This window comes from Phascolarctos cinereus, unplaced genomic scaffold (assembly GCF_003287225.1).
Source record: "Phascolarctos cinereus isolate Bilbo 61053 unplaced genomic scaffold, phaCin_HiC Scaffold_1;HRSCAF=81, whole genome shotgun sequence".
Taxonomy (NCBI): Eukaryota; Metazoa; Chordata; class Mammalia; order Diprotodontia; family Phascolarctidae; genus Phascolarctos; species Phascolarctos cinereus.
The window spans coordinates 116,197,861-116,223,080 of NW_027555514.1; the positions used below are offsets into that span (position 1 = coordinate 116,197,861).

Below are 25,220 nucleotides of genomic sequence, written 5' to 3' on the forward strand. Positions count from 1 at the left end.
TCTCATTTCCAAGATATAGAAGGAACTGATTTATAAAACTAAAAACCATTCTCCAATAGCTAAATGGCCAAAGTATATGAAATACAGTTTTCAAAGCAAGTATTCTAAGTTATCAGCAGACATGTTAAAATATGCTCCCAATCACTAATTATTAGAGAAATGAAAATTAAAACAACTTTGCATTTCTCTTGTACACCCATCAGGTTGGCAAGGATGACAAAAAAAGAAAATGGTAAAGGTTAGGGGAGCTATGGAAAATAGGCACAACAAAAACTGTTGAAGGAGCCATGAAATGGTATAGCCATTCTGGAAAGCCATTTGGAACTTGGGCTCCAGAGCCACTAAGTCTATATCCTTTGACTCAGGGACACTACCACTACATCTAAACCCCAAAGAATTCCCCCTGCCAGGAAGAGAGAAAGAAAAGAAAGAAAAAGGAAGAAAGAGGAAAAGAACCCACATGTATCAAAATGTTTATGGCAGCTGTTTTGTTAGAGGAAAAGACCTTGAAACTCAAAGAGTGTCTATCAAACAGCGAATGGATGAACAAATTATGGTATATGAATGTATTGGAACACTATTGTGCCATAAGAAATGATGAAAAGGACAGCTTCAGAGAGACCTGGGAAGACTTAGAACCAGGAGTACAATTCATACAAATTATTAATACCAACAACTAGGAAAGACTGAAGAACTCAGATAAAGCACGTTACCCACCTCCTAACACAGAGATGATACACGTAAAATGCAGAATAAGAAATGCATCTTTGATCATGACCAAAGTGAGGATTTGTTTCGCTTGACTATGCATATTTGTTGCAAAGGTTTTCTTTTTCTTTTCTTTTTTCCTTTTTTAGGCAATTGGGGTTAAATGACTTGCCCAGGGTCACACAGCTAGTAAGTGTTTTAAGTGTTTGGTCTGAGACCGGATTTGAACTCAGGTCCTCCTGACTTCAGGGCCAGTGCTCTATCCGCTGTGCCACCTCGCTGCCCCTACTTTTTCTTTTTTTAAAAATCAATTTAGGGAGGGAATGGGGTGTGTGTGCAAGGGTGGGGGGAGAAGACAGGAGTTTTCTCTCCAACCCGTTCCCCCTGCCTCTTACCATGAGAGGAGTACAGAAAGAAGGCCAGAAGGAATCACAGACAAGCAAGACAACTTTGAAAGTTACATGTTGAATTTAGTCCTTGAAAAGAAAATCACATTCTACATATTATTCACAGTTTCATGTAAAAGTCTCTTTTGTTCTACAATGTATATGGAAACACTCATTTAATTTGGTATTTGTAAAATTCGGAACCAAAAAAAAAAAGAAAAGAAAAGAGAAAAAGATGGATTGCATCCCATTCTCCTCACATCAAGCAATTGTGGCACTTGTCTCTAATACCATCTTACCCACTCTTATTCCCACAAATTCTCCTAATCCATCCATCTTCTTCTGCCAGAGAGTGGACCCTTGAGGGCAGTTAGAACCTAACACTCACCAGGCACCCACAGCAACAGCTGAGTGAGCACTATTGAGGTGAGAGGGTAAGTTGACTGTCTCATCTCAAGTGTACTCATCTTATTCCCCAGATTACCTAGTGGCTACAGCAGGGGATCCTTGGTGGAAGGGTTCTATGTGCTCTGCGGCAGTGACAGGTAAGAACCTCCCCTCCTCCCCACCTTCATTTTGGGCAGGACAGAGTCTCAGAGGCTGAGCAGATAAGGATGGGTTTTAATTAGCATTTCAGATCTCATTATATTATCTTTCCCAGAAACCCAGAAAGTTCTTCCAAACATTCCTATTTGTTAAGGGCTTGATCATTCTTCTAGCTACTCAGGTTCACAACCTCCACGTCATCCTCAACTCCTCACCCCACATAATCATTCAGTTGGCAAATCTTATTGCTACTACTTCCACAAATGTCTCTTGCATTTGTTTCTTTCTTTTCACCCATGTAACTACCACCTACTAACTGTCCTCCTCATCATTTCTTACCTGTACTATTGTAATAGGCTACCTGCTTCAATTCTCTCCTTTCTCTCCAATCTATCCTCCAGTTGCCAAAATGATTTTCCTAATGTGAAGGTCTGACCCTTACTCAGTAACCTTTAGGGGCACCCAATTGATTCTATGATCGAATATTATTTCACGCCTTTAAAATTTCTATTTTTCGTGGAAGCTCTATGATGTTAATGATTTATAAATAAGTAAATATTCTTATGGGGGCAGGAATTATTTATAATTTTTTTTTCATCGCCAGAGTGTACAAACAATAAACTTTGTAGAGAACTGGCAGTAAGAAAACCTCTACTAATGCAGAGGTAGTTGTTGTCATTGTTTGTCCTTCCTTCTAGAAGAGGACCATGACATCAGGGAGGTGATGCCATGACATGCAAATGAATTGGATTTAAGTGAGGGAGGGCTGTGCAAGGTCACTAGCCTCACTTTCTCCTTTGGAGCCTTCTGGGTCCAGTGGCCAGATATAGATCAGGACAATTGGAGATGGCCCAGGATGCAATGGGACACCTTAGCCTTCTTAAGCTCAGGTCTCAGTTTGACTGAGACAATGTCCATTCAGTGATTAAGGCTAGGTAAGAAATGAGGCAGAGAATGGCCTCTCTACCTAGTCAAAAAAAAAAGAGAAAAAAAAAAGAAGTGAAAATCAATCTAGGAGGAGAAGACCCACAGGATTTCTGGCCAAAACAGAAACAATTGCTATTTAAATTCACAAAGGCCCAAACAATGACCAAGTGTCTTGGTCTGGGACCTACTCTTAGCCAATCAATGACAGCCAGAGTGATCTGGGTTTAAAGCACAGTGGCACCAGCTCGGTAACTTCCAGTTTGGGAGATATGCCTAAGGCTTTCTGGAATAACAGGACTGCTAAAACAGCAATTCTATGACCTGCCTGAAGGATTGAGAATCTCATTTTTTTTGTGTGTCCAAGGGAACTGCAAGAAGAAGAATAAGTAAACAAAACAAAACAACCAACCCCACCCCAGACCAGGAATCAGAAATGCTGGCTCCTCGTCCCAGCTTCATCCCTGGATACACTCTGGGTGCTCCTCTGGACACAATCACTTTGTGTCTCCATTTTCATAAATATAAAATAAGTATAATCATCCTAGTTCTTTCCTGGCTTCTCAGACACCAAGAAGAACAATGAATTGATACAGACAATATTCTGCTCTTCCCAGAAGGTGTGAGAGAAGAAAAAAGGCTTGACAAAAAGGCCCCCAGTGCTCCCTTGAAAGCCTTTCCTTACCTCTCTGCTATCCTTATTAAGCATACTGTTCTTTCTTAAATGAGGTTTCAAAAATGACTCTGGATGAGGCCTGCGGGGAGAAAGTTTGTTCTACAACAACATGGATACCAGATGCAAAACCATCTCTTCTGAGGATACCTAAAGATCACTCTGTCCCTAAATCTCTGCTTCATGACTATGATGATGATAATAACACTTGCCCCTCACTTGTATAATGATGCAAAGCACTCTCCTCACAACTCATGAGGTAGGTAGTGCATTATTATTCTCATTTTACAGATTAGGAAGTTAAACTTGGTCAAAAATGATTTGCCCATGGTTTCAACTACAGCGTCTGCAGTTGGATTCAAGGCCAGGTATCCTGATTCTAAGTCCAGTACTCTTCCTACTATGCTGGGCTCAAGGAAGCACATCAGAAGTACTGAAAGGAGGGCAGCAGAACTACTGGTTCTGCCCTTGCTATGGACCTTGATGTACAAAGTAACTAAGTCATTCTATGACTTGTTTACAAATGGAGTAAATTCTGTAGCTTTTACTGAGAGGTAGGTCCCTGTGGAATTATTGTTAATTACTTTGAGATCCTTGGAAAAAAACATAGGTATGACATATAGAAATATCAAAAAAACCTACTGAGGAAGGAATCAAAAGATAAAGGGGGAGGGAGAAATAAGGAGGAAGATTTTTCTAGTTAGTCACCTGTTATCAGTTTATAAATTGTGTTTTATATCCCAAAGATGATATAATTTATCCTGCTGTTATATTTTATGGGTTAGATTTCCCGGAAATATAATAATCCCCTGTTGCTTACAGTGGACATTCCTTTTGTATATGGGTCAGACTAGATGACTACTGAGGTCTCTTCTGACAATGAAATTCTATGGTTCTATAAAATGAGTCTATAAAATAGTAGGAAATTATTCCCCTTCTAAATTCAATTCAATTCTTAATAAGCATTCATTTTGTGCAAGACACTAGGCCAAGGTAATAGAGGTACAAAGATGAGGACTGGTGTGGTCCCTGCCTTCAAAAATCCTACAGATTAACTGCTGGGGGCAGAAGAAAAGAAAGACACTGCACAATGTAAGAGCAAATGAAAATCTAGGCGAAGCACTCTGTGGGAAGCAGAGAGACCTGGATTAAAATTCCAACTCTGTTATCTCGAACCTGTGGTTGATTTTGGATGAGTTACCTAATTTCCCTGGGGTTTGGTTTCCTTATTAGTAAAACAAGGGGGTTAGACCAGATGATTGCTAAATTGCTTCCAGCTCCACATCTCACACACGAGCTGAGGTGTCAGATAAGGGTTAACAAAAGTTACAGGAGCATAGATTAAGATGTGTAAGGAACCTAAGAGGCCATGTACTCCAATCTCCTCACTTTACAGGTAAGAACACTGAAGCTAAGACAGATTAAGTGATTTGCCCAAGGTCTCCAAGTAGTAAACAGAAAACCTGGCATTTGAACCCAGAATCTCTTGCCTCCAAATCCAGCACTGTTTTTACTGTACAACACTGCTTATGGTACAGGCATGAAAGAAGAGAAGGATTTTAAAAGAGAGGAGAAGGCAACATATTTTCAGTATGAAGGCAGGACTACAAGTTGCAAGGAGATGGGAGAATGAAGGACATGAACAGGCAACATTTTACTACAACTGGAATGTGAAGTACCCGAAGGGGAATCACAGAAAACAAGGCCAGACAGGTAGATGAGAACTGCTAAGCAATGGGGTTGGGATTTCAGGGAGCCCACTGAAGGTCTCCCAGCAAAGAAGACACACAGTGAGACCTGTAGAGTGGGAAAATTATTTTGGCAGCTGTGTGAAGCTCCATAGAGTCTGACTGTGCAGTTTAACCACAGTGTGGAGGTGATCTTGGGCAGGGGAATACAAGTTATACAATTTCTACCACAGTAGAAAGGGGTTTGGACAGCTAGGTGTGCAGCAGATAGAGTGCTGGGCCTGGAGTCAGGAAGACTCATCTTCATGAGTTCAAATCTGACTCAAGACACTTGCTAGCTGTGTGACCCTGGGCAAGTCACTTAACCCTGTTTGTCCCAGTTCTTCATCTGTAAAATGATCTGGAGAAGGAAATGGCAAACCACTCCAGTGCCTTTGCCAAGAAAACCTTAAATGGGGTCAAAAAGAGTCTGACATGACTGAAATGACTCAACAACAATGATGATGACGATGACAAAGAAAGGGGTGCTGGGGTTACATTCTCCTGATATGTAAAATCAAAAGGGAGTTGCAGCTAAATGGAGGGACGATTCATAGGTTCTACTTAGAGAGGGAATAAAAGAGTTGGCAGAATTGGTTTTACCTGTGTTCAAAGGAAACAAAAAAATCACTTCCTCAGACATCTGATCATTTCATATTGCAGTACTCAAGGGGAATATTTGCAAAAAGTCCATCATGGAAATAAATGCAGCTTATGAGCCAATATCTGTTGCATAGGATGAAAAGGTAAATGTTTCCTAAAGAACTCTTTAAGAACCTCCGAATTAAATGAGTACCACCAGTGGTGGTTGGTGACTTCAGTGCAAAGAGAGTCATAGAGAAGGATGGCAAAAAATGTTGGAAAGTATAGTTCACAAGGAAGGAAGGACAGATGCCAAAGGCTTGTAGACTATATTGAAGCCTCACCATGAATGATCTATCTATCTATCTTTCAGGGAAAAGAACAGAAAGGTGCAGGGCGTGTATGTCAAACATTAAATAACATCACAAAAATCCCACTAAATTTAAACAGATAAGAAATTACTTAAGGGAGTACTCATTTATGAAATGGCTCTCAGTGTGCATCAGACCACTTGTCTATTATAGCAAAGATCAAAATTAATAAAAAAAAACCCAGAAGATTAAAAATGAGAAAAATATCCAGCACAGGATCACAAGATTACAGAATTATAGATTTAGAACTGAAAGGGACAGATGAGAGAGAATGAGACATACAAGTTAAATGATTAGCCCAGGGTCACACAGCTGCTAAGTCCCTGAGGTGGGATTTGAAACCAGGTCTTTCTTTCATTCTTTCTTTTCTTTTTTTTGCTAGGCAATGGGGGTTAAGTGACTTGCCCAGGGTCACACAGCTAGTAAGTGTTATGTGTCTGAGGCCAAATTTGAACTCAGGTCTTCTGACTCCAGGGCTGGTGCTCTATCCACTGCGCTACCTAGCTGCCCCTGAAACCAGGTCTTTCTGACTCTATGTCCAGTATTCTAACCACTACTCCATGCTAACTCTACTATAACAACTTCAACCTGACTTATTTAAACAAGTTATTCACAATGAAATGAGAAATAGGTGGAGGAAAGGGAATCAACACTTATTACAACCAATTTATATAAAAGTTTAACTTTGATTAAATTGGCATAAATCAATTGAATAATGAAGAAATCAAAAGAAACTAAAACTTCCTCAGTCAACAAAAACTTGATTTAAGTGAGAAGCAGAGAGATACCATAGCTAAGAGTAACAATGCTTTGGAACATCAACTTGTTATGGAGAAAGATGAAAGGCTAGGAGATGTATTGCTTCATAAAAAAAGACGCAGTGGAAGAATAGCTAGCATTTACACAGTGAAGCACTTAATGTAAGTTAAATCTTTTCTCCTTACAGTAACTCTGGTAAGTACTGTTGTTATACCCACTTCGCAGATGAGGAAACTGAGGCAAAGAAAAGTTAAATGACTTACCTAGGGTTACAGAGCCAAGCATCTGGGGCAGGATTTGAACACAGGTCTTCCTGATCCAGTCTAATACTCAATCTGCTGTGTCACCACCTCCCCCACCTCAAAAAAAATTTAAAGTAAGCTTGATGAGACAACCAACTAGGCAAAGTTATCCTGACATCATGTAAGAAAGAAACCAGAAGAACAATAACTGTGAAAGATGGAAAAGATGTGCAATGGCTTTTAATTAATTCTTGACAATATTAAGGGCAGTAGAACCACCACATTTGGACTCCTTAACATCATAATCCCAGGTCTGTTTACAGAGGAACTGAAATGGTAGTGAAGAACACAAAGCTAGGAAAAGCACCTGGATTTGTCTACATAAATACAGAAGCCTTCTGGCACTATTTTGAGGGCATTGAGGGATTGATTTTGAAGAGCTGCACAGGATAAGCAGGTATGAGATCTGTATAACTAGATTAACAAACAAATCTCATAAACATGAGATTACAGGGCCGCTAAAATAAGGCACTTAAGCATGGACTAGGGAAGGCAAAGATTAGAGGCAAGGAAAACAGTTAAGAGGTGAAAACTATGGTAGTGTGAGTGGAAGTGAAAAGCAGGGGGAGGAAGAGGACAACAATTTGTAAGAATGATAGCTAGCATTTATATGGAAATTTAGTTTGCAAAGTGCTTTAGATACATTGTCTTATTTTATCCTCATAACAATTCTGTGAGGTGTTATTATTTCTCCCATTTCACAGATGAGGAAAATTGATGCTGAGGTATGTGACTTGCCAGGGCCAAGGAGCTAGTATGTGTCCAAGGTAGGATTTGAACTTTGGTCTTCTTGGCTCCTACTGTCTATTCACCATATTAACTATGATAAAAATGTTATTGTGGATTAAAAAAATGAAGATTTAACAACTGACTAGATGTCAGAGGTGAAGGGGAAGGGAGAGTCAAAGCTATAAGCTTAAGTGACTGGGAAGATTAAAAGAGAGTATGCATCAGAGAGATAATCTCTAAAGGTCCCTGTAATATGCTATATCTTGGAGAATGGTTACTATAATTCTTGTGCAAAAGCTTCTGCTGAAAGTTAGGGGGTAAGAGAGAAAGAAGAGTCAGAGTTGATGCTGCCCTTTTGAAAGGAAGGATGGTAGTATCATCAATAGATTTAGAAGTTGGGAGGAGAAGAAGATGATGAGTTTGGGGTTTTTTTCTGTATCTATTAAATGTGATGTGCCAGCAAGACATAAGGGAAGATGTCCAGGTTGCAAGTGGAGCTACGGGTTTGGATGCAAAGGTTTTAACTTACTTATGTGGATAACACTGAGATACGTGAGATCCCCAAGGCAGCATGGTGATACAAGGGGTAAAGAGGATTGAAGAGAGAAGGTTGCTTCATTCTTTTTTTTTTATTAATTTATTTTGAATAATCAATAATCACTTTCATATGCTTTTGAGTTTAAAATTTTTCTCCCCCTTCCTCCCCACCACCCTCCCCCAAAACGGTGCCCAATCTGATATAGGCTATACATTAAACATATTTTCACATTGGTGATGCTGTAAGTAAAAATTAAAACCCATAGGAGGAACCATCAGAAAGAGGAAACAAAACTCAACAGGAGAGAAAAAAAATAGCAATTCAACTTCCATAGTTCTTTCTTTGGATGTGGAAGGTCACTTCATTCTTAAGTGAATTACTGAATGAGGATAGCAATTAGGTGAAGCAGAAGGAAGAAGTCAGACAGGAAGAGAACAAAGTATCCAGAAAGTGTCAAATTCTGGAAAAAGACTGAGGAAATAAAGGTTGAGAAAAGAATACTGGATTTGACCTAATCCGAACTGGATTTAGATTCTGAAGTCTTTCATTAGCTCTCAGCTATCCTTAATAAGTATCAAGTCACTTAACTTCTTTGGGTCTCCAGTTTCTTCATCTACAAAATGAGGAGACTGGATTAAGTTGCCTCTACAGATTCTTCTAGCTCTAAATCTCTGATCCTATGAGCCTGACATTTTGTTGAGGAGGTTTCATAAATTATTTTGGATGGCACTGGCAGGGAGAAAGTTAATTCCCTTACCCTTTCCATCTCTTGAGAAACTGCAAACCCCCTGGGGGAAAACAGCAGTGGAGGCTGATTTTGTGCATGAGGAAGAAGAGGTCAATTTCAGAGAAGACTGGGCACTGCATTTAGAAATTTAAATTTGTACCCTGGGTTACTGTTGGGCTTGGAGCAATGGTATGGTCACCATTAGTTTTAAACAGTTGTCTTTCCAGGGAAGGAAAGGAAGAGGGACTGAAAGACACTGATGCAATGTGTTTCTGCTGCCTTAGGTAGTGCTTGGAAACTGGCCTGTATCTTTCTTATCCTTCCTTCCTTGCCTATCTTTCAATCAAATACTATCTTTGCCATCTATCTATTCCTTTATTTTTGCTTATTGAGACCATAACCTCTCTGAGCCTCAGTTTCTTCATCTGTAAAATGGGGATAATAATTCACAGGGTTGTTGCTAAGAAAGCACTTTGTTAATCTCACAGTGCTCTATTGAATTACTATCATTCCCTTTTCTGGTCTTACTTTCTCTTTACTACAAATGTGCAAATAATGAAAATAATGTTGGAAAAAGGCATTTCAGTAAGGCATGGTACCTTAATAATAAAAGGGACTTCAGGAGACATTTCATTTAACAAGCATTTATTAACACCTACTCTGTCAGGTACTAAATATGCTAAATGCTGGGGAAATAAACAACTTTCCCTTATGGAGAACTCATGGTGGTGGTGGGTGGGTAGGGGAGGCAGAGAAGAACACAACCTGTGTACAGCAAAGTAACCTGGGGGCTGGGGAGGGAGAGCAGGGGGGTAGATCAAGATAGGCTTCCTGAAGGAGGTGGCGCCTGAGCGGAGTTTTGGAAGAAGGAATACGAAGAAGTGAGAAGGAAGTGAATTCCAGGCATGGGCGACAGCCTCAGTAAAAGCACAGAACCTTCTTAGGATGAGTAAGGCTGTATCTGGCATGTAGCATCCCTTTGATTGGCTTACTTACCTAAGCAAGGCTTGGAGATAAGAAGCCGGGTATCTCTCCAGCCATATATTTGCTCCTATGCTTTCAGTTCAAATGACCACAGGCAACCTGTGACCTTCTGGCAGTGGAGCAGGACCTGAAAATGCCTTTCTCTACCCCTCTCCTCCCCCACCCCAAAGGAAAAGTGAAAGACTTATCAATATCAACACATGTTTGCTTATTTAGTGACAATTTCATTATTAGGCATCACTGTGACCCAAGTCAGTCCAACTACTCTTATTTCCCCTTGTGGTGCGGAGGCAGAAACTTGCATTTGCTGGGATTAGAACAGAGCAGATGGAGCCTGGGCTCGCCTACGCGGGTAGGAAAGCAGCACAGTCAGAGTCCCCCTCTCGCCTGTGGAAAGGTGACAATGCTTATGTACGCTCATTACAGACCCTGTTCCGGGAAGTCCAGCTCAGACAAAAGCCCCAGTAGGTTGGCCTACATGAGCTTGCAGAGACTGCTCCTCACACACAGCCCTCTATCTCCTCTGCCACAGGCCCCAACAGGGTTGGTTTCAGGTTTCCTTGGCTTCGCAACAGGAGTGTGTCCTGTTTACAGCTGCATGGGCCCTGGCAGCACAGGAGTCTTGCCTTTGCTGACATGTGTAGGAAGAGGAATGCCAGGGCAGAGCAGCAACACAGCCTGATCAGGAAAGTTGGTCACCACGCCAGTCACTCCATTTTCCTCTCTTGCTTCATTCTTACGTACATGGTCAGAGCTACTCAGTAGGCAAGGGGCTCAGTAAAGGATCGCTTCCCAGACAGCCTCTCACTTCACTTCCACACAATGCACCCTTCACTGACTCCTCTTCAGTTAAGCTTTAGGCAACCTCCTCTCCTTATTTCCTTTACTCACAGTGAGAAGTCAACAGAAAAGTCACTAACTTGGGGTAAAACACAGAGCATCATCACCATGACTAGATCCCTAGAAACAACCATAGTCATGGCCTAGTTGACACCAAATTCACAGCAGGAGAGCACTTGCCCTTCCCCTTCAAACAGGGACCACTACTTTCTCTCAAGAGGAAGGCTTTCATGTCATTCCTAAGCTTTAGCCCATGAGCAAATGTTGGAGATACAACACTTTCTATGTTTATTAGACAGTCAGGGAAACTAAGGCACAGTGGGTAAAAAGGGATGTTCCCAAGGCCATCTACCATAACTATGGCAAAGTCAGGGTAGCTAAGAACTTAGGGGGTTCTGGGTTCCAGTTCCTAAATTCCAGATCACAAAGCCTTCATATGCCAAGTGGTAGAAATAGAGAAGTGAGTTGGGGGTAAGGGTTAGATGGAAATGGTCCTGAGATGCTCTAAGGTGAAGCTAAGATGTGCCCCTGAAGGAAGAACAGACAGATTAGCTTTGCAGAGACTTACAGAGTCAGACTCAGAAATCCTTCCACAGGATGGAGAGAAGGAAATCTGCTGGATCCATAGGAGTGAGTTTGATTTATTCCTCTTTTCCTAACCATATCTGGCAAACACCCCAGCTGTTCCCTAGCAAGAAATTAGTTATGGAAAGGAAAGCTCTTTTCCAGGTTCCATTTGATGCCTGGTTTTACTAAGAACTCAAAGAGAGTCAAAGGTAAAGGAAAGACGAAGAGAGGGGACTCGGACGCTGTTAAGACTAGGAGACCCAAGCAGCCCCAGTGCCTGGGTGAAGGGGAGGGGAAAGGGGGCGGCACATAGTTGCTAAGAGTGAAAGGAGGCGGTGGCAGCAGTATGAATGAACCAGTCGTACCGTGGATTCTGGGAGATCACTTCAAACCATTTGTGCTGCCCTGGCTGCTTGTGCTGTCCCAAGCTGTCATTCCTCCTCACTCCTTCCCCCTGTCTCCCTCCCACCAAACCTTCATTAAGGGAACTCTAAGCTAGTTAAAGCCTACAAAAGGGAAGGGGAAATTTGTGAGGGAGGGAAGGAGGAAGGGAAAAACACTAATTATGATTCTCCGGGTTTGCTACTCAAACGACACTAGTCCGTCTTCTGGCTCTAAGCCCCTCTAATTCCTTTGTCCTTGTCTCCCCCTGCCCCCCAGACCCCACCATACAACTCATAACTGAGCATGCTGCCCCTGCCACCAAAAGAAGAACTCAGTCAGCATTTGGGGGTGGGAGTGAGGATGATGTGGCGTGGGCAGGAGGCTGGCCAATTGCAGCAGCCCAGCCTTGGGCAGTTGGAGCCTTCTTTCTGTCTTACTTCCATTCTCCCACTCCCATCCTACCACCCCCAGAAAGAGGGAAGGAACAGCAACTGTGTGAGGAGAGAGAGACGAGGAGCTGGCTTCCGAGACTCTCTTGCTGCAGCCCTGTCCAATCCAGCCTATCAACTGCTACCCAGCGTCTCCCTCCAACGGGACCAAAATAGCTGCCAACGCCTTCGATTCCCAGCCCGGCACTTGACTCTCACTCCTCCTCTCCTGCTCATACCCTGGCCCTTCTCTCCTCAATCTGAAGGGGGGGGGAGGGAGGAAGCAGCTTTGGGGGGAGGGGGAAGGAAGGAAGGAAGGAAGGAAGGAAGGAAGGAAGGAAGGAAGGAAGGAAGGAAGGAAGGAAGGAAGGAAGGAAGGAAGAGAGGAGCTTGCCTGCCTGAGCAAATCGCCTCAGCTTCACTGGAAGCTTTCGGCATTAACCCCTCGAGGGAAAGCAGAGGAGGGGGTGGCTGTGTTAATACATAAGAGCACTGCATCACGCTAATCTTCTCCCCAGAACAGTATGCGTCAGCAGTACATTCACGTTCTGACTGAAGGACAAAAGGATGAGAGAGCAGTCTGCGTGGCTGCTGCCTGCAACACCTCCAGCCCAGCGAGAGGAGACGGTGGGAGGAGAGTGCAGGGGGCCCGCTACCACCGCTACTAGGAAGAGGGGAAGATGCTCCCAGGGATTGGCGCTCCTAACGCATTCTCGACCACCGCCACTGCCGCCTCTGCTGCTGCTGCTTCTATCACTGCTGCAGTCAGTGGACAACAAAGGCATTGAAGGCAACAAAAGGCAAAGCCCACAACTCGCTACCTCAACACAAAGGGAGATCCAGCTTCGATCTGGGGGCCCTGGGAGAAGGAGGAGGAAGCTGGCTGATCTCTGGGAGTTGCTATTGCTACTGCTGCTGCCACTGCTGGACCCATTTTTGCACCAAGGGCTCACTGGAGGGGATCGTGGAAAGCACCCTACAACCATTAGCTCTCTGTTTCCCTCTTGGGGGCACTGGGTTTGGCCCCAGCACCCTCTCCACACTGCTGGCCCTCCTCAGAGGGCTGGCCGGATTACTGCTCACTGTTGGAGGGGAAGGCTGATACTTATGCATCTGCCGGCTAGAAGGCTAAGCTAGTTCCCCCCTGCCCCTCTTCCTTTCCTCTTGAGAGAGAATAAAAAGGGGGTGTGTATCTGGGGAGGGAGAAGCAGAAAGAAACCACATACATTGCCTCCCCCTCCCCTTCTTCTCCAACCCTAAGAGCACTCCATGAGCTAACAACTGCAATCAGCTGCCGCTGGCCCAAGAGAGGTGCTCCGTGGGTGAGGAGCGTACAGCTCCCCGAAGAGGAGGTTCACAAAGGGAAGTGGGAGTATCAGCAGGAAGGAGTGTCTCCTAGGAAGCTTTGCGGTTTTTTCCCCCTTTCTACTTTCTTTGGGTGGCAACAGAAGGGGGCACAGTTGGGGGGGGCAGAGGAACACTTTGGCAATGAAGCTTCTTCACTGGCTGCTTGTGAGAACTGGCGCCAGGGTCCAAGGACAAAGCTGGGAAATGCTGGTGGCGCTGCTCTCTGGGGCGCAGGGGGGGGATGCACCTGCATAGCCCAGAGGGCCTCATCTTTTTCTGGTTCTACTCAATTCTGCTGCTTCGCCTGCTCCTGCTCTGGATTTACTAGAAGCCATTTTGTCTCCCCCACCCCTTCTTTCCCCTCTACCCCCTACCCCTACCCCTACTCCTCTCCCCTTCCCTTTGTTAATTAAAACTAAGGAGTAAGAATGGGAACAATGTACCCAGCTCCTGTGGTGAAAGCTTAAGGACACAACGCCAATTCCTTCTGAGGTAGGTGTCGCGAACTGGTTGGGCATTGCTTTGGTAGGGGGCCAGAGGGTTAGTTTTGGGGGTGGGGGAGAGTGAGTGTTTTTTCTGAAAGGTGGGTGTAGGGGCAGAGGAGATGGCGGATGGGGGACCACATTTTAGTCTGGCATTTTTCCTGGCCGGATCTGCTCTGTCTCTCTGACTGCTCCCTCCCCACCTCCTTCTCCAGATGGAAAGAGGAGCTCCTAGCTCACTTAAGCCGGGGTAGGGCCGGTTTTCCTTTCCGAGCCAAAATCCCAGGCGATGGTGAATTATGAACGTGCCACATCATGAAGCTCTTGTGGCAGGTAACTGTGTACCACATCTGGAATGCCATCCTGCTCCCCATCATCTACCTCACAGCGCAAGTGTGGATTCTGTGTGTAGCCATTGCTGCCGCTGCTGCTGCCTCCGCTGGGCCCCAGAACTGCCCCTCCGTCTGTTCGTGCAGTAACCAGTTCAGTAAGGTGGTGTGCACGCGCCGTGGCCTGTCTGAGGTCCCCCAGGGCATTCCTTCCAACACCCGGTACCTCAACCTCATGGAAAATAACATCCAGATGATCCAGGCTGACACCTTCCGGCACCTTCATCACCTGGAGGTCCTGCAGCTAGGCAGGAACTCCATCCGGCAAATTGAGGTGGGGGCTTTCAATGGCCTGGCCAGCCTCAATACCCTGGAGCTTTTTGACAATTGGCTGACTGTCATCCCTAGTGGGGCCTTTGAGTATCTGTCTAAGCTTCGGGAGCTTTGGCTTCGAAATAATCCTATAGAGAGTATCCCCTCTTATGCCTTTAACCGGGTGCCCTCCCTCATGCGCCTGGACTTGGGGGAACTTAAGAAGCTGGAATATATCTCTGAGGGGGCTTTTGAGGGACTGTTCAACCTCAAATACTTGAACTTGGGCATGTGTAACATCAAGGACATGCCTAATCTCACACCCCTCGTGGGACTGGAGGAGCTCGAGATGTCTGGGAATCATTTCCCTGAGATCAGGCCTGGCTCCTTCCGTGGCTTGAGCTCCCTTAAGAAGTTGTGGGTCATGAACTCACAGGTCAGCCTGATTGAACGAAATGCGTTTGATGGGCTGGCCTCACTTGTAGAACTCAACTTGGCCCACAACAACCTCTCCTCCTTGCCCCATGACCTGTTCACTCCGCTGAGGTATCTGGTGGAGCTGCACTTACACCATAACCCTTGGAACTGTGATTGTGACATTCTGTGGTTAGCCTGGTGGTTGCGAGAGTACATCCCTACCAATTCCACCTGCTGTGGCCGCTGCCATGCCCCTCTGCACATGCGCGGCCGCTACCTTGTGGAGGTTGATCAGGCTTCCTTCCAGTGTTCTGCTCCCTTCATCATGGACGCACCCCGGGACCTCAACATTTCTGAGGGTCGCATGGCAGAACTCAAGTGTCGGACTCCCCCCATGTCCTCTGTACGGTGGCTGCTGCCCAATGGGACAGTGCTCAGCCACGCCTCCCACCATCCACGGATCTCTGTCCTCAATGATGGTACCCTGAACTTCTCTCACGTGCTGCTCACAGATACAGGGGTATACACATGCATGGTGACCAATGTGGCAGGCAACTCTAATGCCTCGGCCTACCTCAATGTGAGCACGGCTGAGCTTAACACTTCTAACTACAGCTTCTTTACCACAGTCACAGTGGAGACCACAGAGATCTCTCCTGAGGATACCACCCGCAAGTACAAGCCTGTGCCCACCACATCCACTGGCTACCAGCCAGCTTATACCACCTCCACCACAGTGCTCATCCAGACCACCCGTGTGCCCAAAGTGGCAGTGACTACGGCAGACACCAATGACAAGATGCAGACCAGCCTGGATGAGGTCATGAAGACCACCAAGATCATCATTGGCTGCTTTGTGGCAGTGACTCTGTTAGCTGCTGCCATGTTGATTGTCTTCTATAAACTTCGTAAGAGGCACCAGCAGCGCAGTACAGTATCAGCCGCCCGGACAGTTGAGATTATCCAAGTAGATGAAGACATCCCAGCAACCACGGCAGCAGCGGCTCCATCCAGTGTATCAGGTGAGGGGGCAGTAGTGCTGCCCACAATTCATGACCATATTAACTACAACACCTACAAACCAGCACATGGGGCCCACTGGACAGAAAACAGCCTGGGGAACTCTCTGCACCCCACAGTCACCACTATCTCTGAACCTTATATAATTCAGACTCACACCAAGGACAAGGTACAGGAAACTCAAATATGACTTTCCCTACCCCCCAAAAAATTATAAAATGCAATAGAATGCACAAAAAAAGGACAGCAACTTTTGTACAGAGTGGGGAAAGACTTTTTTTTCTTGTATATGCTTATATATTAAATCTATGGGCTGATAAGAGAAAGATTATATTAAAATTTAAAAACAGAAACAAAATCAAAACAAAAACTATTTTTTAACTTGTAAGTTCTATTTAAAGGGGGATGGGGAATGGGAATTTTGGGAATGTGGGGGGAGGTAGAAGACAGAAAACAAACAAACAAACTTGTTATCCTATTAGAGGGCTTTCTGGAATAAGGTTGAATCTGTTTAAAAACAACAATAAAATGATCTCTAAAGAGGTAGGGCAAGGGGGTGGGAAGGATGGACTGATCCTGTCATTTTTAGAAGATGCTTCATAGGATGCAGTAAATATCCATTTCTACAGACATCGTTCTTAATTTCTGAGAGCTGTCTTGTCAGGTTTATATTAAAAAGCAAAAGCAAAAGAAAAAAAACCCATGAAAAAGCACCAAGAATTTGTACTGTGCCAAAATATTAAGATGCAATAATTTTTTCTTCAGAGACCATGAGAGAAATAGAACTATAAATGTACTTTTAAACAGGGAAACCACCAAAATTGAAGTAAACCTCTGAAAGGGTCTGAGCTTGGTATGTCTGTCCATGTGCACACAGCTCCTCTGTCTGCGCACACAGACATACATGCAGCCCATCTAATGGAACGCTTCAGGAAAGAGCAGAGGGGGAGAGGAACTGGCGTAGCTCTCAGTCAAATGCTTTAACATTGCACCAGATTCCTGCAGTTCAGTTTAACCCACTCTGTGTAGGGAATGTGTGTGTATTCAGGGTTTCCCATGAGGAGGAGACCAGAAGGGGGATTCAGGGCCAGGGGTGGGGAGGGGGAAGGGTTGGAAGCAGGGTGAATGTAATTCACAAGAGGCCATAAATTAGCATCATCCCGCCCACCTGTTGTTCCGGGTATCTGACAAATGATTGTAGACAATTCTAATATTTTATGATTTCTTTTTTAATTTTAAGATTGAGAGTGGGGAAAGGATGGGGGGTTTGGGAGAGTGGAAGCTTTTCTCATGGTTGTGATTCTGTGGCTAATATAAATGCTGATTCATTAGGGATTATTGGCTGCTATCAACTGGTGGTGGGAGGGTGGGGAGGGGCACAGAACTTCAGGAAAGAGAAAAGGGCCATGATAGGGTCTAGTTTGACTCTGGGAATGCAGCCTTTTCTCACCATTGTGGTTGATAAAAATAATGAAAAATCTACCGTTAAAAAATGTAACATATATTAAAAAAAACCCATATAGAAAGACAAGGATACACCCCCCCCCCCAAGTGGGTTGTGAAGTAAGCCCTATTAAACACAGCTCAAAAGGGGGAAGGCTTCCCTCCCCCAGGCCCACCTTAGGTGGAAGAGGAGAAAGGAAGGAACTTTGGGGGTGGGGGAGGAGGGCGGGGAAACTGGGGTCTCTGTTGCTTCTGGTCCATTTAATGATGTAATTATTTTCATTTATTATTTTAGCTTTAAAAAAAGGGTTCAGATTTGAAAGAGGGTGGGGTTGGGTGGGTGGGGAAATGTCAACAAAAGAATACTGACTGTAACGTGAGAAAAGTGTATTTTTGTATTTTAATAAATATGTTCAATTTTTAATTCAGTGTTCCCAAAGGGTTAAATTGAATGGCAGACCTTGAAATCTATAGGTTCACTGAGCTGATGAGAAGTACCAAATAACAGCTATTTAAAAAAGAAAACAAACAAAAAAAAGGAGAGGGGAGAAGGAAATGTTCATAAAATTTTACTGAACATTTAAAGAACTGTCATCCCTTCCCTGGCATAAATAAATGCACTTACAATGCTAGATCTCCTCCTTGAGCTAAGTGTGTTGCTCCCTGAGACCTGTTGGGATACACCCAATTCACTGTGCCCTAGGAGAGGAAGGGCAATGGGGCCAACCTCAGCTCACTTACTCTGGCCAAAATTAAATGCCACCTCAGCAGATGCTTTGGGCAGGCCAAACCCATTCTGCTCAAGGACCCCGTGGGACCTAGATTTAGGAGGTTGGCAGCAACCTTTGTTGGCTCAGATTTCTGATGGACAGCAAGGCTTTTCTGTTCTAAGGGTGCTAAATAGCTGAGCCTATTTTGGTGGTGGGTATCTATTTAAATCAATTCTATTCAAACCAAACCAAACATTAAGTGCCTACTGGGTTCAAAGTACTGAGTTAATGATGTCTAGAGTGAATGGGTCTGAAATGGGACCCTGTGTGTCTCAAGTGCTAGTGCTTCTACTGATGTAGGGAAGGGAACTGAGTGGGTGTGATCTCTATGGCACTGAAGAGGGAAGAAAAGAAACAGGAAGGCAGTACTTTGCAGCAATTAGAGAAGGGATAAGACAGCAATATCCAGAAGCTGAGACTTAACATAAAGCCAGGAAAATATAGGATGAAAAATCCCATTTAAGAGGACAACAAAATGCATAAAATATCTGGGAATTAGCCTATATAAGATACAGGACTTATATAAATACAACCACAAAGCAGAACAGAAATAAATAAAGGTATGAATAAGCAGAGAGATATTCAATGTTCATGTCTGGGTCACGCCAATATGACAATAACAATATTCTGTTATTTACATATTTATCATTGCAAATTACCGAGGCAATGCTTCACAGAACTAGTCAAAATAATAACATGTAGAACAAGATAAAGTCAAGAATATCAAGGGATACTGAAAGTAAGTCCAAAATCCCAATCCTGTGTGAATAGTCACAGTAGTCCATTTGCAAATTATCTCTCTCGTGCAGAACTGAACTCTCCCAGGCTGACAAGCTGCCACTTTAATGTCATTAGTTCCCCAAAACATTTTGCTTCTACTATTTTGCCATTCCCCCTTATACATACACGTAGAATAAAGAAAGAAACCCACAATACATAGAGAGTTACCTGAGAGTCTGGCAGTGCTTCAGCCATTTGATAGTTTACAGAGAGCCAAGTCAAGTACCTCAGAATGGCTTTTCAGGTTTGCTGGAACTTTTTCTCCTTGGTGGAGATGAAGGAAGAGAAGTGGCAGAAGTGGTGGAAGTAGGGGAGATTTAAGACGTTAATTCCCCAGTCCACCTACAATGTAAGCAGTTGTTCCGAACAAGGTTGACTTGGAATTATGTAGTAGCTTTTTACTGAAATGGTCTCCCTGACCTAGAGTGGTAAGAGAGAAGAACTGGATGCAAGTCCTATGGTACGGAAAAAGAAGGTAATCTGAAATTATGCTAGGGAAAAGTCCCAGAAGCTAACACTACTTTAGCATCAGATTTGCATTCTTGGTATGCATACATTAACATCTGAACGTATTGAGGATGATGGCTATGACCAAGGCAGCCCAAAGAGGTAACTGGAAAGGTGATGTGGAAGGTGGCTAAGGGCCCTGCCGGTCTTAGTCCTATAATGAGAGCTTCTTTTCTCCTTCTCTGTCTTCTGAGGCATTGATTGTTTTAAGACCAGAATACCTTAAGTCATGCTAGCCCTTCACAGAAACTTTCCACTGTAAAAAAAAGTGGACATCTCTTCTTTGGCAGGCCTTTAAGGCAGAGAGAGAGAGAGAGAGAGAGAGAGAGAGAGAGAAAGAAAATATAGAGGAAACCGCACCAGAACAGTAGAGACTTTTAATGGCACGTTCAAATGAATTGTGGGGTTTATTACCTGAGAAATGTTCAAGTAACTGCTTTACCATAACCAGCAGGGGGCCTTCAGAGAACCCTGAGATGTAACATTCCCTCTTCCAGCTCAACCAACTATGAGAACATACAACAGCTCTCAATTATTAATTCAAAGACAAAGCCCCAATTTGTGGCCTAGAAGACATGACCAGGTCTAAAAAGCTCTTACCGGGCAGTTCTGAAATATTATCTCCCTCAAGGATGGGATCAAGTCAGAGCATCCAAGAAAATGGGTGCTGAGCCACTGGGCTTTTAGGATATTCCTGAAATCCACTGTGAAGCCAAAAACTCTGTAGCACCAAAGATAGTACCCACAGCATGAACATATAGGCCCCTTTGGCAGCTGTAACTTCTGTGGGTGGACAAAGCACAAGGAAAGGGAGAGAAGGGCTTGTGGCTGGTAGCTTGTAGGGAGAGCCTTAAGCTTGTCAGATGCCTGCTTACATTTTTGGTATACAGAATTTTAGTACTGTAGGGGACCTTAAAGAACATCCCGTAAAACCTCCTCATTTTAAGATGAGGAAACTGAGGCAGGCCCAGGGAAGTTGTGACTTAGAACTAAAAATGTGAAAGGCAGAAAAGATCACAGAAAAAGAAATCAATCCAATTCACTCATTTGACAGAAAAGAAGGTCCCACCCATGGCTTGTTAATGGCCACAACCTAGGACTGGAATCTCAGTATTCAGACTCTTTAGTCTTTCTGCATCGTACCATACTGCTACCCAGGGCTTTATGTTACCAGACAAAACACACATGATTCTACAGGCTAAAATGATACCCTTTTAATAGGGCATCCCTTCTGTGCTCTTGACCTCTTGTCTTGAATTCTGACCAGAGTCTCACCCACAAGGGACACAAGTACTAGCAGGATGGCAAAGGGCCACTCTGGAATGCACAGAGTAGCACAACATTCCTAATCAGGCTTGCTGCCTTTCTCAGGGAGGGAGCAAATCATAATGCCAAGATTCCAGAGAAGGCAAGGATGACAGCGGTGAAGCAGAGGGGAGAGTCAGGTTGGGCAATCCTAAGGAAATGTGGGTCTGGTCAGCTCCCACCTGATGTTTCCTCCAGAGGCTCTGTAGGATCACTGTTCTAGAAGTGCCTTGATGAGAAAGTTTTCTGGTAGGGAAGCCTCTTGTTCAAAATCAGGGACACTGAGATTGTCATCCCTTGTATATCCACAGAACCTGCTCAGGGGCCTTCACCTCAGCAAGTCTAGCATTGTAAACATTATTTATGGAGGGTGAACAGGCCTTGGGGCCTAGAGACATGAGCATTATCATGCTATTTAACATGTACTGAGGCCAGCAATGTGCTGAATACTGTGTGGAATAGAGTAGTCACTGGAGTTCCTGTCCTTTGAGTTCCATCATTGTCTTCTTTTGCTGTGAGAGGAGGGTTACAGTCCAGGGTCAGACCTGGTGAGCTTTGGCTTCCTTTGGGAATGGTGGGTGAAGACTACGAAGGGTTGAATAACCCTCAATGAGGGTAGGTTTCCCACTTCAGGGGGCCAGAGCCCACAATGAGGGATCCAACATTTACTTCAACACAGCAGCAGGGGCTTAAGAATTAGAGGGAGGGGGGAGAGAAGAAACAAAGAAGGAACACTTATATCTAAACATAGGGCTGACTTTATCTTCACTGGCAGCACTCAGCACTCCACGCCATCAGCTAATGCAGACACTGCTCGCTCCATTTCTAAATCCTGCCTCAGCTAAACTGCAAGGAAGCTTTTGTCTCACAGTGCTTCTCCTTGTCCCTGTCCATTCAGAAAGCACCCTTCCCCCTGTAGGGGGGAAAATAGTCTGGGCAGCAGATTAAGGCTGTTTTCATTCTGGCTTTAAATTGAAAGAGTAAATGATTTCCCTACAGCAAGAAAAAAAGGCTTTAGGGAACCCCACAGTGGAGTGCATGTCACCACATACGCAACGGACTATGTGCACTCAGGCTGGCACCCTGTCCCTTTCATTCCTTCAGGCTGGCCTCTCTATGCCCAGCAGAAAGAACAGGACACATTAGGAAGGAGATATATTGGCCAAAGGCCAAGGAACCTGTCCCATAGATGGCTTCAGGCACTGTGCTTAAGAGTATAGTAGGTTCTCTCCCCTCCCACAATCCCCCTGGATCCTAACACATTTATCCTTGATAGGGGTTCACGAGTAGTCTGAAGCCTTGTCTTAGCGGTCGGCAGAGACTGCTCTTCTGTGGAGGGACAGGCTGATGGAGTAACTATTGAACAATTCATTCTCTCTGAGTACCAGGCTGAGAGGCAAATTGATTTAACTTCCATCTATGGAGACTTGGTTCTTTACCCCAAGAACCCTTATTCCCTCTAGTCTTCTCTCTTTATTCTTATTTCAATATTAGGAAGCAAAACAAAATCACATTTAAAGCCATTTACTAAATTCTGACAGGTAAAGTCTTAGAGAAGGCAATGGGGAAGAAGGTGGCAGTGGGATGGGTTATTGAGGAAATATAGACAGGACTAAAGAACTAAACTGTACAATATCAGGCATTTTAATGATAGTAGGAAAGTGGAGCTCTGTGGCAGACACACAAAGTCATCAGCTGAGGGTCTGCAATGCAGTTAAGAAGGAAAGCCTGGGAGATTCCTCTGTTCTATTAGGAGGGTTGCTGGCTGGCCCTACGGATGAGGAGAGCACAACTGGTAAGAAGCCAGGGCACAGAACAAGAAAGGAAGGGCTGGTCTCTATTCACTTTTTCAGAAAACAAAAGCAGGGAATGGGTGTTAGAAAGAAAAAATAGGATCAAACTTCTGAAAGCTATCATGGCAATAATATATTTTGATTTTCCATTTTCAGGATAGATTGGAGGATGGGTAAAGTGTTAGATATTGCTTCCTGCCCAAGCCAGCCCTGCTGCAGGTCCATGGGCCTATCTGCCCACCCACTAAAGTCTCACTCTATACCTCGGGGGATGGTCCATAGCAGGGAGTGGGGAACGTGTCAGAGAACTAAGGTCTAGTCAAGGTTGTGATAGTCTTGCTGAGATGTTCTGTCTATATTTCTTACCTATAATAAAGTGGAGGTTGGTGGATTATAATGGTGAATGTATTTAAAGGGGTTTTCAAAAGGAGGCCACCACACAAACCAAATAATTGTAATGTTGATGGTGGTGATGATGATGATGATTCCACTACAGACAGATTCTGGTAATCAGACAGAGAGCTTCGGCCTGCACAGGCATCTCTGGAGGGGGAAGGGGATGACTGTTCATCAGGTATTGTGCTAAGGGCTTTACAAATATTATTTCACTTGAGCCTCACAATAACCCTGTGAGCTAGGTGCTATTATTATTCCCATATTACATTTGAAGAAACTGAAGCAGACAGAGATGATGTGACTTGCCTGGGGTCACAAAGCTTGTAAGTGTCTGAAACCAAATTTGAACTCAGGTCTTTCTGACTCCAGGCCAAGTACTCTATTCTATTCACTGTACTACCTAACTGCCAAATGGCTGTGCCGAGGAGGTATCTACCCTTTGGGAGGATGGTGTCGTACTCATCCGCCTCACAACCCCAAGGACAAGTGCAAAATGGTAATAAATCAATATTCAAGGCTTACCTTCTGCTGGGAAGGATGGATGGCCATCACAGAAATGATCCTCTGAAGAGATGGGATTAAAGAAGGATGTGTCCACCATACCTATTTCTTAGGCTCCTTAATGCGTTATCAAGGATCTGTAATTTCACTTATGTGGGAATTCCTTCTACCAGAACAAATTGCAAATAGTTCGCATTCTAGTAGGTAGACAGTCATAGGAGAGTTGCCCAAGGCTCAAGTGTTAAGTGACTTGTCCATGGTTGCTGTTCAGAAGTGTACCAAAGGTGGGGTTTGAACTATGTCTTCCTGACTCCCAGATCCAATACTCATTCTATTATGCCACGTTATAGTTCTCATTCTGTATAATTAGGCCAATAGCTCAGGGCTGTAACCAAATACCAAAGGAATAATCCTTAATCTTCCTGTTTCCATATTAAGCAATCTTCACTCTCTTCCCAACCAAATACCTCAGTAATAATATTAAGAACCTATATTTATAAAGTCAGGTACTTTAAATATGTTATCTCATCTATCTCCTTCAATTAATCTCCAATCAGTTTCTTCTCCCACACCTACCACCATCATTCTCTTGATTGCTCTAACAGGACCCAGGTCCCACAAGTAAATCCCTTATAGCATCCCTCATTTAAAAGTATGTTACGTTGTTGTGTCCTCTCCTATTCCCCCATTATTTTCTTCCCTCTAGGACTATTTTTTTCTTGGAAGTATTAGAGTACCATTACCATCATCACTACAACTACCCCCATAACCTAGAAATACTCTTTAATCTGCAGGTTATATGGAGACCTTACATAGCATATGGAGCTCTAAAATGGAAGTGGGTTAGTCACTAGGATAAGTCATTTCACCTGTTCAGTGAGTCAGCAGTAAAAGGAAAAGGATTTTACATATGAATTGCTCCTTGGGCAAGGGAAACACACCATTTTGGTTTCCTGTCTCCTGGCTGGTATTTTCTGTCTTCAACTCCTCATCTTCCTCTTTCCACCCCCTGCTCACCCAGTCTCACTAAGATCATTCAAACAGCTTCTCCCACTCCAATTCCCCCCGTAGAAGAAACGAATGAGTTATAGGCAGCTCTCTACAGAGGCAGTTCCAGCCAGGAACCAGGTGGTGGTTCCCTGTACAGTGCAGCCACTGTCTGTGAGGAGAAAACTATGAAGAGATGCTCAGAGCACTCTTCACAATGGGTCCAGTACAGACCCAGAGAAAGAGTCAAAGGCTGAGACATGAACTGCCCTGTCCTTGCAGTTCCTCGGCCGCAGTGGTTACAAGTTGTAATCTATTGCTGTGGCAAGGAGACTTAATTTCTGGACTTAAAGAGAGTAGGATAATACTTTATCCTATTAATGTCAGCCAGTGTGATTTGACAATGGACTTCACCGCCTCTGACATGACAGGATATTCTTTCAATTCAATTCACTTTTACTGGGGGGGGGGAAGGGGAGTCTGGAGGAGGAAGAGGAGAAAGGGAAGGGCTAAGAAACAGTAGCTTCAGTGGACTAATGAATAAAGGAAGGTTAAGAACTGAATTCCTACTAATTGGGGGGAATGGGGATGCAGAGATGGAGATTAGAAATAGTCAATTCAATTCAATCCAATTTGCAAAACATTTCCTAAGTATT

General features: G+C 44.1%; 2 protein-coding genes across 2 annotated transcripts in view; one reads left to right on the forward strand and one right to left on the reverse strand.

Annotated features, from left to right (window-relative positions):
* SND1 (staphylococcal nuclease and tudor domain containing 1) overlaps positions 1–25,220 on the reverse strand; it is a 479,638-nt gene that overhangs the window by 62,515 nt on the left and 391,903 nt on the right. The window lies entirely within an intron of this gene.
* Positions 13,654–16,272, forward strand: LRRC4 (leucine rich repeat containing 4). The gene is made up of 2 exons (XM_021002413.2): positions 13,654–14,014; positions 14,220–16,272. The coding sequence occupies exon 2, from the start codon at positions 14,320–14,322 to the stop codon at positions 16,270–16,272; it is 1,953 nt and encodes a 650-aa protein (XP_020858072.1). The 5' UTR covers positions 13,654–14,014; positions 14,220–14,319.

What these genes read in the sequence shown, in the direction of transcription:
- LRRC4 (XM_021002413.2), top strand. Translation starts at nt 14,320, where the DNA reads ATGAAGCTCTTGTGGCAGGTAACTGTGTACCACATCTGGAATGCCATC.